This window comes from Neovison vison, chromosome 6 (assembly GCF_020171115.1).
Source record: "Neovison vison isolate M4711 chromosome 6, ASM_NN_V1, whole genome shotgun sequence".
Classification (NCBI taxonomy): Eukaryota; Metazoa; Chordata; class Mammalia; order Carnivora; family Mustelidae; genus Neogale; species Neogale vison.
Genome location: NC_058096.1, coordinates 106,784,683 through 106,797,251, shown reverse-complemented (window position 1 = coordinate 106,797,251; position 12,569 = coordinate 106,784,683). Strand labels below are relative to the sequence as shown.

The 12,569-nt window shown below is 39.7% G+C and overlaps 1 protein-coding gene across 3 annotated transcripts in view; it reads right to left on the bottom strand.

Annotated features, from left to right (window-relative positions):
- The window catches only part of YEATS2 (YEATS domain containing 2), a 121,554-nt gene that overhangs the window by 33,327 nt on the left and 75,658 nt on the right, over positions 1-12,569 (bottom strand). For all 3 annotated transcript variants that reach the window (XM_044251870.1, XM_044251872.1, XM_044251871.1), the window contains exons 13-16: positions 12,354-12,457; positions 10,690-10,797; positions 9,784-9,966; positions 921-1,179 (exon numbers count right to left, since the gene is read on the bottom strand). In XM_044251870.1, the coding sequence (XP_044107805.1) occupies positions 921-1,179; positions 9,784-9,966; positions 10,690-10,797; positions 12,354-12,457 (654 nt within the window). The remainder of the gene's footprint in view (positions 1-920; positions 1,180-9,783; positions 9,967-10,689; positions 10,798-12,353; positions 12,458-12,569) is intronic.

The following is a 12,569-nucleotide window of genomic DNA, read 5'->3' as shown; positions in this document are numbered from 1 at the left end:
CTGAGGACTGACTCCTGGCTCAGTCTTGCTCGAATGCCAACGATGGTCATCCTCAGTGAGAGCACAGTAAGTGACTTGTTTAATTCTCCCGCTTCTCAGGCACTTCATTTTCTAAACTCCAGAGATCACTTCTTCCAACCCATCTGAAGCACTCATTTTTAATGCCACGAATGGACTCTGTCATCACCAATTCATCACTTCTGAAATCTTTTATTTTGGACATCCATTACCTTCTTTTTCTTTTTTCTTCTGAATCTATTTTATTTTTTTGTATAAAGTTGATTCTGGTTATTCTTTCCATTTATTACTTAGTTTCTATATTTTCTTTTTAAAATTTTTTCAAGAATAATTAACAAATAGCTGAGTAGCAGGTATACAAGATAATGATTCAGACCTCACTGCCTTCTGTCCTTCTGACTCACTCCAACAACTCTTTAGCTTCATCATGACCCTCAAAAATTGGTAAATGTATCTAATGTTTTAGGTATATTTTTTCATGCCCTCAGAGAAACAACACATCAAGGCTTCAAACACACGCAAAGTGTTTAAACCTATTTAGTAGAGAATACATTAGTCAAGTATCTCAAAATGCTGCTGACAAATGACCACCCCAAGATTTTAAGTCTGAATACAATCCAAAGTAGAGATACGGTCAAATGAAAATTATCCTTCAGACCTGAAAGCAGTTAGCAAGAAATACCCTCTATTTTTATTTCTCTTGCAAACACACACACACACACCCCTTAAAATAAACCACTTACAGACCTCTATGTAAAGTGTTACCTGAAAAAGGTTAACATGTTTTTATATACTGGTTATAGCATCAACCTAACAGGTTTTCTCAGAACTAAATAAACCACTAGCAAAGAACAGTCTAGAAACAGCTGCAGCTGAAAGGATCCCCAAAGAGCATCAGTTACCTGAACCCTGGGATCCAGTCTTCTGAGGGCCGGCAGCAGTGACCTGAGCCTTGGTTAAGGCTTGCACTGGCTGAGCAACAATGGTTCCTCCACCTCCACTCACAATTGCTTTGGCAACTCCTTGTGTCACGACTTGCTTTGGCCCAACTGCTTTGGCAACAGAAGAGCTGGCCTTGGCTACAAGGATTTGGCCACCACTGATTGCCACAGCCTGTTTCACTGTTGAAGGTAAAGAAGACCCAACTGGCACCCCAACAACCTGTTGAAGATAGAGAAGAATACACCAGTGCTTCTTCTCAGTTCTTTCAAGGGCTCTTAGAACAGAACAGTCACTCTATTCTAGCAAAGAGCAAAGCAAAGCCCTAGGTATAATATATGGAGTCTAATTTAATCGTCTAGGAATGCCAATGATAGATGTGAACAACGATATTTATTACATTTTAGATACTATTATAGTAGAAGGCTATAGTTTTTGTCTTAGCCCCAGCTACTATCTAGAACTTATTTTATATGTTTTTAAAAAAAAAAAAAAAACTTAGAAAGTACAGAAATACAAAGATAAAAATTCTACGTATCCAGAAATAACCTCTTATTCTTTCATTTTATTTATTTATTTAAGTAAACTCCATCCCCAAGGTGGGACTTGAACTCATGACCCCAAGATCAGGAGTTGCATGCTCTACCCAACTGAGCTAACCAGGCACCCCCAGAAATAACTTAGTATTTTTAATATGTTTGCTTCCAATTTTTTAATGTACATTTTAAAACACAGATTAAGATTACATGTAGAGTTTTATAATTTTTTTTTAAAGATTATTTATTTATTTATTTATTTGACAGACAGAGAGAGGTCACAAGTAGGCAGAGAGGCAGGCAGAGAGAGAGGAGGAAGCAGGCTCCCCGCTGAGCAGAGAGCCCGATGTGGGGCTCGATCCCAGGACCCCAGGACCATGACCTGAGCCGAAGGCAGAGGCTTTAACCCACTGAGCCACCCAGGCGCCCCGAGTTTTATAATTTTTAAATTTAACATCATATTACAAGCACTTTCCAATGTTACTATTTTTCAAACACATTTTTAGATGGTCAAATATATTAGAACAGATATACCATAATCTATGCAAACATTCACTACTGTGTGGATATCCAGGTAATTTTAAACTTCACATTAAGAGAAACTACAATAGGGGCCCCAGGGTGGCTCAGTGAGTTAAGCCTCTGTCTTCGGCTCAGGTCATAATCTCAGGGTCCTGGGATCAAGCCCGTGTAGGATTCCCGCTCAGCGGGGAGTCTGCTTCTCCCTCTCCCTCTACCCCTCTCTGTTTATGCATGTTCTCTCCCAAATAGATAAATAAAATCTTAAAAAAACCAAACAAACTGTGTAATAAACATTTCCATATATTAACTAGAAACTCCACTACTCACCATTCTTTTAAAGATCACCTCTTTCAGTAACCAATCCTGTATTACCCCATCTGAAACGCCTATTTCTTCATCTCTGGAAGTTCTGATGATTCACATCATTTGTTAAATAGTAAAACACGTGACACTTCTTCCAACGAATTTTTAAGAAAAATTATCTTTTTCTATATAATTCTAATTTTTCCTTTCCTTAAAGGTAAATATTTGGTTAAAAAAGAAGTCTGGGGGGGTGCCTGGGTGGCTCAGTGGGTTAAAGCCTCTGCCTTTAGCTCAGGTCATGATCCCAGGGTCCTGGGATCGAGCCCCACATAGGGCTTTCTGCTCGGCAGGGAGACTGCTTCCTCCTCTCTGCCTACTTGTAATCTCTGTCTGTCAAATAAATAAATAAAATCTTTTAAAAAAAAAAAAAAAAGAAGAAGAAGTCTAGGAGTGCCTGGGTGGCTCGGTCAGTTAAGTGGCCAACTCCTGATATGGATGAGGTCATGATTTCAGGGTCATGGGTGCAGGCCACGTAGGCTCTGTGCTTTGCTGGAAGTCTGCTTCTCTTCCTCTCCTTCTGCTCCTCCCCCACTAGGTATACATGCATGTGTGCTCTAAAATAATTCAATAAATCTTTTAAAAAGGGGGGGTAGGGGCACACCTGGGTGGCTCAGTCGATTAAGCGTCTGCCTCATGGTCCCAGGGTCCTGGAATCCAGCCCCACGTCAGGCTCCCTGCTCAGCGGGATGTCTGCTTCTCCCTCTAACCCTTTCGTGCTCTCTCTATTAAATAAAATCTTTAAAAAGGAATCTTAAAAAAAAAAAAGACTCCAATACCCAAATTATGCAAGCTGGAAATATCTGGTTCTGAAGGTATTATAAAGAGAACCCTTTCAAGTAAGAAAATACTATAGAACTCTTTTAAAATTCAATAGTAGGATGTTAAATTAGAAGAAAATTTAATTAATGGCAAACTGGGAGAGTGTTTCCCACTGCGCTCAGTTATTTCAGAAAAAGAACTTCTCACCAGAAACTAGATGAAAAGACTTTTATAAGATTAAAAGAATACCAAAGATCTACTTTCTAAAAGTGAAAATGATAAAGTGTCAGTACTTTTCACCCATCAGACTGGAGAAAAAAATTTAGAAGACTGGTAACACCAAGAAATGGCTGAAGGGTATGGGGAAACAGGAACATTTGTTCACTGCTAAAGAAAAGTAATCTGGGGGGCCGAGGTGGCTCAGTGGGCTAAAGCCTCTGCTTTTGGCTCAGGTCATGACCCCAGGGTCCTGGGATCGAGCCCCATACCGGGTTCTCTGCTCAGCAGGGAGCCTGCTTCACCCTCTCTCTCTCTGTCTGCCTCTCTGCCTACTTGTGATCTCCGTCAAATAAATAAAATCTTAAAAAAAAAAAAAAAAGGCAAAGTAATCTGTACAGCCACTCCAGAGAGGTACCACATATCTACTGACACTGAAAATTCACATATCCCATGTTGTAACAATTCCTCTTTTAGATACATGTCCTAGAGAAACTCGAGACATGTGCTCAAGGGAACATGTACAGAAGGCCCAAGGTAGCATTATTTATAATTACAGAAAATTGTCTGCAAACTTAATGCCTACAACATGGAACAACATGCTTAATGCCTACAGGTAGAGGAATGCATACACTGGTATAAGACAGACAGTGGACTAGCACACATTAGTGAAAATGAATGCACTAGAACTACATATATCAGCATCAAAAAACTCTGACAGTACACATACTGAAAGGGGAGATGCAGAAAAATATGAGTATAAATATCTTTCATGTAAATCTTCAAAACACACAACATTACATGTTATTTATGGCTGTGGATTTATGCAATAAAAGTATGAATTGGAAAGCTACACATCCAAATTCATGATAGTGTTGCTTTTGGGAAGAAAAAAGTAGACTTCAACTTTGTCGTGTTTTATTTGGGGAAAATATGAGATGAAATAAATACAGACATGTTAATTTTGGGTGGAAGATATATGAGCATTGATTATATTATTCTCTGTATTTTACTTTATAATATTTCTAAATTAAAAATAACAGGATTGGGGCACCTAGGTGGCTCAGTGGGTTAAGCCTTTGTCTTTGGCTCAGGTCATGATCTCAGGATCCTGGGATCGAGCCCCACATCAGACTCTCTGCTCAGCGGGGAACCTGCTTCCCCCTCTCTCTCTGCCTCTCTGCCTATTGTGATTTCTCTCTGTCAAATAAATAAATAAAATCTTAAAAAAAAAATAACAGGATTAGCAATGATAATTATGATTACCTAAGAAACAGAACAAAATGACAAAACATATGCAGTTGATGAATGGAACTTTTCAGTTAAATAACTACTAAATCATACATGGTTTCTTTGCAAAGATGTAAATACAGTAAAATACATTTGCATGTACTTGGATGCTACAGTTGATATAAAGAAAATAGTCTCCTAATCAACTGTTATAAACTACAGTGTAACAAAGAAGAAAAAGCGCAGGATTTTGTAAGCAGTCAGACTTGGTTTCCCAGTTTTGTTCCACTGGTTGGTAGCTGGGTAAGTTATTTAATGTTTCTGAGCTTTAGCCTTAAACACCTCATCTATCAAATATGGATAATATTTATCTCATAAGATATGAGGTACACAGTAAACGACAGCTGCTGCAGCCCAAGACACTTGTTATCATTAACCAAACAACAGTAATCCATGAGGTTACATGGAGACGCAAAGGATGGAGAGCGCCAAATGGATCCACAGTTGGCGAGGGCAGAGGACCTTCATTCCTAGATTCATTTAGTCAAATGGAAATTAAAGTATATAACATCCAGTATCTGCTTTAAAATATCCTAGGAAGAGAAGTAAGACTAGCAAAATGCTGATAATTACTGAAACTGTGTAATGGGCATATAGGGTTCATTATAATAGCCTCTTACTTTTACATAAGTTTAAGGAAGGAGAGAAAGAAAGAAAAAAAAAAACTCAAAGAACCAATGGGGGAAAAAAGCAAGTTAACTAGAGTGGAAAAGAAAACCTCCCACTCTCTGGCTTGGTTAAAACAAATCCTTAGGATGATCCAAATCTATTTTGACTGTATGAGCCTTACTCCGCAGGCAACATGGAATGTTGCTGTGGCCACAGAGTGGCAGAGAAACTCTTACTAATCAAGAACTTTGCCCTGCATCAAGTTCCCTCCTGGGTGTGGAGCCTACTGAAGATTCTCTCTGGGTCTCCCCCTCCCCAGTCCTCTGCTCTTTCTCTCTCTCTGTCAAAACAAACACTTTTCTATACTTATGGAAAAAATGTTTCTTAATGTAGAAAAACATTTTTGAGTAATGACAGAAAGTGCCAGTTGAACCCTGATGTCCATTTGTTTTCTCTCTCACAGTAAGAGAGCCCCCAGTTTTCAAATAGGGACATGGCCACATAGAACATTTCTCAGCCTAGTGCTGGTCCTCTCATTTCTGGCTAGAAGGATAGGAAGAGAAGTGATGAGTGCAACTTTTGGGTTATGCCTCCTCACCCCCCCTTTTCTCTTCCTGCTAGCCAGAAATGTGAACACGGTGGCATGAAATGAAACAGCTATCGCAGCCCATAAGCTAAGAACCAAATTTCGAGAATGGTAGAACAAAATGGAATCTAGATTCTTGATGACTGTGAAGCCAACATACTAGAACAGCCTACTGGTCTTTTATGTGTGAGAAGAAAAAAAAAAACAAAACGTATTTAAGTTTTATGGGCTTTGGATTTCTCTATTATAGTAGTCAAACTTTTTTCTGAGACTAGAGTCTTCATGTTTTCTAAATATATCAAACTAAATAATTCATTGCATAAGCTATATTATACAATTTATTTTCATGTTCCTAAGCCAACAAAGAAAGCAAAAAAAATCTTAAAGGAAAATACATATGGATTGGACCTATTTTCTTTTCCGAAATTCCATGCATCTTAACTTGCTTTTTCTACCTTGTACCAAGCTCTATCCTCACTCACCTGCTATTAAAACTTCCAGAATATGACATATTTAATCTCTCCACAAGCTAAATAAAATGTGGTGTCCCAAACTGGCCACAGGAGGGCAGTTTTCATTAGCAGAGCTTATCCAGCACAGCATACCACTCACAAGATTAATCCCACCTCCTGTCTGAAAAAAGGGAGGAGGAAGTCTGGCATTTACTGGGGAAAATCCTACGCACAGCTGTCTATGGACAGCGTAAGGAAGACTCTTAAGTAGGACACTACAACCCCAAATTAGTTTTTCTTTTCTTAACAAGACAACATTTTAGCCTAGAACCTGAACTCTTCCCATTCCACACCACCTCTCTCTGCATTCCTAATTTTCTTCTAGTTTCACAAAACAGACACCCTCTGTTCTCTATTATTTTAAATACTTCCCTTTGACTCACGCTTTGATTCAGTGTTTTTGTTTGTGCCCTGTCCAGACTTTTGCAAGTCAAAATTTACTTTAACAACCAGAAAAGGAGGATTATATGTGTGTAACTTTTCCTCCAGACACTGAAAAATTTAGCCAATTACAATTTAGTACTCAATGAGAATGATCATGGTACTCCTGCATATTTACACAGGACTTGTCCTTAGTCACATTTAGCTGCTATCACTTAGTGAGTGGCTCTGTGCTAAGTCCTCCCCATACAATGATTTTTTTTTTAAAGATTTTATTTATTCATTTAATAGAGAGAGAGAGAATGTGCACGCACAAGTAGGGGGAGGGGCAGAGGGAGAAGCAGACTTCCTACTGGGCAGGGAGCCTGATGCAGGACCATGCAGGATGCAGAACTCCTATCTCCGGAGGCTGGGATCACGACCCGAGCCACAGTCAGACGCTTACCCAACTGAGCCACCCAGGCGCCCCATACACAATGATTACTAATCCTACTGGTCTGAAAGACATAGGGTATTATTCCCTTTTACAGATGGAAAAACACAAGGCTCAGAAATACAAACCCGCCCAGGTCGCACAAGTAATGAGTGGCTGAGGTCTGTAACAAACTCTCATTCCAAAGCTTGCATTCTTTTTACTATGCCACACTGCTTCCTTCTCACATGAGCCCACTAAATGCTCAGATGTTCCGTTTTATGGCAAAAGCAGCACCCCTCTTTACTTTTAGGAAAAAGGTAAGCCAAAGTTGAATGGAAGGTAAAACAGTATAATTTTGTTCACCCTTATGTTTTCTGGCATAGTTTCTAGGAATGCACATCGGCAATAACCAGGGACAGTCTGTACTTGCAGACAGCTCCTTATCTGGAGTCCAGAGTTTGTACTAAATTTCCTGAATAAACAGGGTATGTCTTTTCTCATGCTCTTCTGCTTCTGTTCATTTCTTTCACCCTCTTCTGTGGCTTTTCTTTTCAGGTGCTCTTAAACTTTATTCAGAGCATTTCAGCACAAAATTATCCACTTTTTCTTAGTCTAATAATGCCATGAGGTAGGTGGCAATGTGACAAGAAAGCCAATACAGTTGTTAAGCATTACAGAGGGGTAGATTTGCAAAATGCAAGGTGTAAAAAACTGAAACTAACTTATCCAGAGCTTCTGAACCTAAACAGCAATGCTATTTTGGCTCAAAAACATAAATGAGGGGTGCCTGGGTGGCTCAGTGAGTTAAGCCTCCTCTGCCTTTGGCTCAGGTCATGATCCCAGGGTCCTGGGATAGAGCCCCGCATCGGGCTCTCTGCTCAGCGGGGAGCCTGCTCCCCTCCCCACCTTCTGCCTGCCTCTCTGCCTACTTGTGATCTCTGTCTGTCAAATAAATAAAATCCTTAAAAAAAAAACCCTAAATGAGTGAGTCCATGTATCTTTGGTGAAGCAAAACAGATTCTGAAGAATCATGATGTGTCTGAGTAGGAAGTCTAGATAACAGTAACTGATTCACGAAAAGATTTAACAATGGCTTACTCCTAAGGCCAAAACAATAGTGAGTGCATTAGGAAGCAGCTGGGGGTACCTGCTCTAGTGATTTGGGCTAGGGAAGCCCCAAAGTCAAATTTGATGCTATAGCTTAGTGGTTCTTAAATTTGCCAAATCATACAAGTGAGCAAGAGAGCTTGATAAAAATCCAGATTCCCAGGGCCCCCAAGAAGATTCTGATTCAGAAAGTATGAGACAGGGTCTAAGTATCTATGTATTTTTAATCATCAGATGAGTCATGACCAGGTTAAGTTTGGGAAAGTAGTTAGTAGATTCTTACAGATTTTAGAACCATTCAGACTTCAGAACTGTAACATACGCATTTTTGTTACATCTATGTGCAGCTATCTAACCTAAACCAAAAGACCTAAAACTATTTTTCTATTTTAAAGTATTCTTCTGGGGACGGGGGGCACCTGGGTGGCTAGTGGGTTAAGCCTCTGCCTTCCACTCGGGTCATGATCCTAGGGTCCTGGGATCGAGCCCTGCATCAGGCTCCCTGCTCAGCGGGGAGCCTGCTTCCTCCTCTCTCTCTCTCTGCCTGCCCCTCTGCCTACTTGTGCTCTCTCTCTCTCTCCCTGATAGATAAATAAATAAATAAATGAAATATTTTTAAAATAAATAAAGTACTCCTCTCTAGGCATTTCATCTATCCCTAGACAGGCTGCCTTTCAAGTTGAAAAACAAATATTTTCCATAATATTCTTGATAGCTTTAGAATATATCTGCCGCCTAAAATGAGATAATTTAACTCTGTATGTTCTAAAATGATGCTTAGGTTCCAGAACATGGCTCACAAATTTTAATTAGCTCTACAATGGGAGATTTTGGAGTCAGAAGACCTGGGTTCAAATCCTCTGTCACTTATTAGCTAAAGTACTCTCAAGAAGTTGCCTAACCCCCTCACAGGACAGTTTCCTCATTTGTAAAATGGGGTTGAGCGTACCATGAGGATTAGATAGCATGTAAACGAGAACGGGAGACAGACAGGCACTCATAAGCACAACCAAAGCAGGAAAACATGGGTCTATATGCCATTTTATACTTGTCTTGATATATTAGTTCCCCACACTTTCAAATTATAAAGTAAATACATTCTCTGAAGAGTCAAGAATCAGTAAACAGAGGCCACAGCCTGAACAGAGAGGTATAAACTACAGCACTCACCTACCAGAAACAAGTAGAACAGCTGGCCCTGGTCCTGTCGGCTACCCATTTTACACCTGCATCAACTGGAAGTTGTGTCCGGGAAGTCTACTGTCTTCATTGCCAGAGATACAACATAGCATCCCCATGCCTCTTCGACTATCCGTGGACCCTCCGTAACACAGCTCCTGCTCTTGTCAATGCTTACTGCAAGAGCAGACGGATTTGACACTAACTTGCTTTTCCAACACAGCTTCCATCTACAGGATTTTCTGGGATCAGCAACCCTGTCATCTGAATTCTGTCAGCACCTGCCTGTTACTCAGACAAATAACATTCACTGACATATTATTAACCTCCCCAACCCTACCCAACACAAACCTTGGAGGGCTGAATCTTTGGTGACTGGGAAGTCCCTTCTCCAGCAGTTAGGACCTGTTTTTGAGGGGACACAGCAATCATGTGACCCCCTTTCACTGTCACATACTGAGGGAGTGGTGACTGGCTGGCAGCTCCTGTTGCAGGCACGTGAGAGGCTTCACCAGGTTCTTGTTTGATGATTACCTGGCAACAAACATGATGATGACTCTGAATAACCATCCCATAAGAAAAGCCACTAATATCTGAAGCTATTCTGCTTGCAGGAATTAATGAATTAATGAGGCTTGGTCTGTTAAAAAAAATGACTCCACCAGAAGGGTAGAAATCCTGCTTAAATACAGCCCATAATAGCTATCAAAGGGACTAAAAGTAGGATCTGGATTTGATCCTGTTTCTGCAAACTTGACCTAGTCCATTTGTTCTAGATTTTGATGGCAAATGGCAGCAGAAAGAAACACACACACAGTTTGTACACTCAGGAGTTACCACCTTGCTGGATACTAAGAGCTTCCCTGTGGACACGACTAAATAAATGGCAGCATGTTGCAGAAGTCTTAGAATCTGATCTTAGGGAGTGCCTGGGTGGCTCAGTTGGTTAAGCACCTGCCTTCAGCTCAGGTCATGATCCCAGGGTCCCAGGATCAAGCCCCGAATCAGGCTCCCTGCTTAGTGGGAAGCCTGCTCCCTCTCCCACTCCCCATGCTTGAGTTCCCCCCTCACTGTTTCTCTCTCTGTCAAATAAATAAAATCTTAAAAAAAAAGAAAAAAAGAATCTGGTCTTAGAATTAAGACATACTAAAAAGTTACATGTTGTAGGGTAGTGTCAATCAACTCCAACATGCCACAAAAACAATTATGTAACAAAACCATACTAACTTGTGGGATAATACCCTAATAAATACTCACTTTTGTGAAAGCTCCAAGTCCTCCAGTTAGAGGTTTAGGACTCTGAACCTTAGGGTGACTCCCAATAGGGCAAAGAGGTGGCATAGATGCAAACAAAGAATCCTCCTGCTGTGTATGTAAAAATACACATTGTATAATTAGGATAAAATAACTGACTTCAAATATTCTAGACCCTTTTATTTAATATAAACCTGTGACATTCTCTGCAAACATACCTGAAAAACAAAACAAAACAAAATCCCAAAAGCTCAAAACTCTTTGTGGAGTTTTCCAAGCACCGACCCTTGCATTTTAATTATTGTTTTTAGAAACCAAATGCAAGGAAAGGCTATAACCCGACAAGAACCTACTCATCTGGACCCCAGTGTATGCTGGAAAAACTATGATATACCTCTAGCATTTGGCTGATTCATTGGTTTGCAATGTCCAGTCCCCTGCCTGATGGTAAGTCACTAAAGGCTTATTTTACTTCTTTTCTATCCCGAGAGCCTAGGCACTAAATAAATAAATGAAAGAGCTACAGTGTTTCAGTATACACACCCTTTCAGTAGTATTCACACAACTTGATTTGTTGTCTTTACTCCAAATAAATACCCAACACAGAGGGAAATTGTTCAATAGGGATTTAAAAAACAAAACAACAGAAAGAACTTAAACAATGAAGGCAAAACCAACAAAACAAAGGTAAACACTCAGAATTACTGATATCTGTCTCTAGTTCTCAAATACAAAATGTAAATCTCATAGGCAATTAACCATAAATTAGGGACAAGCAACAAAGTTAATACTGCTTAACCATGTAATGAAAAGATCAACAAACATTAAAAACTGACTGGCAGAGAATGAAGACCTTCAAGGCAATTATTACAATTTAGGCATTCATATAACAGTGCTCACAGGCAGCATCGCACTCGGGAGTAAAACCTCACCTTAGAACAGAAAACTATTCAATATCATCACTGTTAAGTACCTATATGTAAGAATGTGTTAACACTTGTCATGTAGGAGATGACCTCTAAATTCTCAGTTCTCACATACCAGTTTGTACCTCAAAGGCTCTAGGGAGCCATGACAATGACAAGTAACTAACTAACCAAAATAGCAGGGGCTGTCTTTGCCAAGCAGTGAGCAGATACCTAGCACTCTTAGCTGAACAAGTCAGATCATATCTGAAGTTCTAATTTTACAGGTTTCCTTACGCTGAAGGGCGGGGAGGGGGGGCGGGAAGAAAGAAAGAAAAAGAAGAAAGAAAGAATTATTTTTAAGTAACTGCATGGCTGCAAATAGAAAAAATATGTATTTACTCCTTATTGGCACAAATATAGGAAGAAAAGAAGAATGCTGCTCAATGAGTATTTTTATAAGGAAAAGTCTTTAACATAAGCTGACCTCCCCCCACTCCTATAAATAGCTGCCTCGTCATCATAGTAAGTTTTCAAATAGATACCGACTGTCCAACTGATGGAAGTGTTGAGAAACATTTTCCACACTAGGAAAAAATCAACAGTAAGATAGGGGAGTCTGGAGTAGATGATCTTCAAGATGCTTATTAGCTTGAAGATTCTACTTAATGAAATTTGCATTATCAACTGACAAATTCTGCTGGGCTTGAACTTACTGTCTTTACAAACTAGAAAAGTGCAATAATGCAATAAGAGTGTTACCTTGACAGTAGATGTTACAAAACTACTTCCATGAATTTTAGGAATAGGGGAACCTGTTCCTTGGGAGGCCTGGGAGGCAGTGGAGAGCTTGTTTGTAGGACTTCCTGATAAGCAAAGCAGATTTTAAAATAAAGTACAAAGTAAAATTTACAAAATGGAATTTAAAAGCATTTTCCACCACCTTACCCCTATATCCCACTATTTTTCATTTTTAAG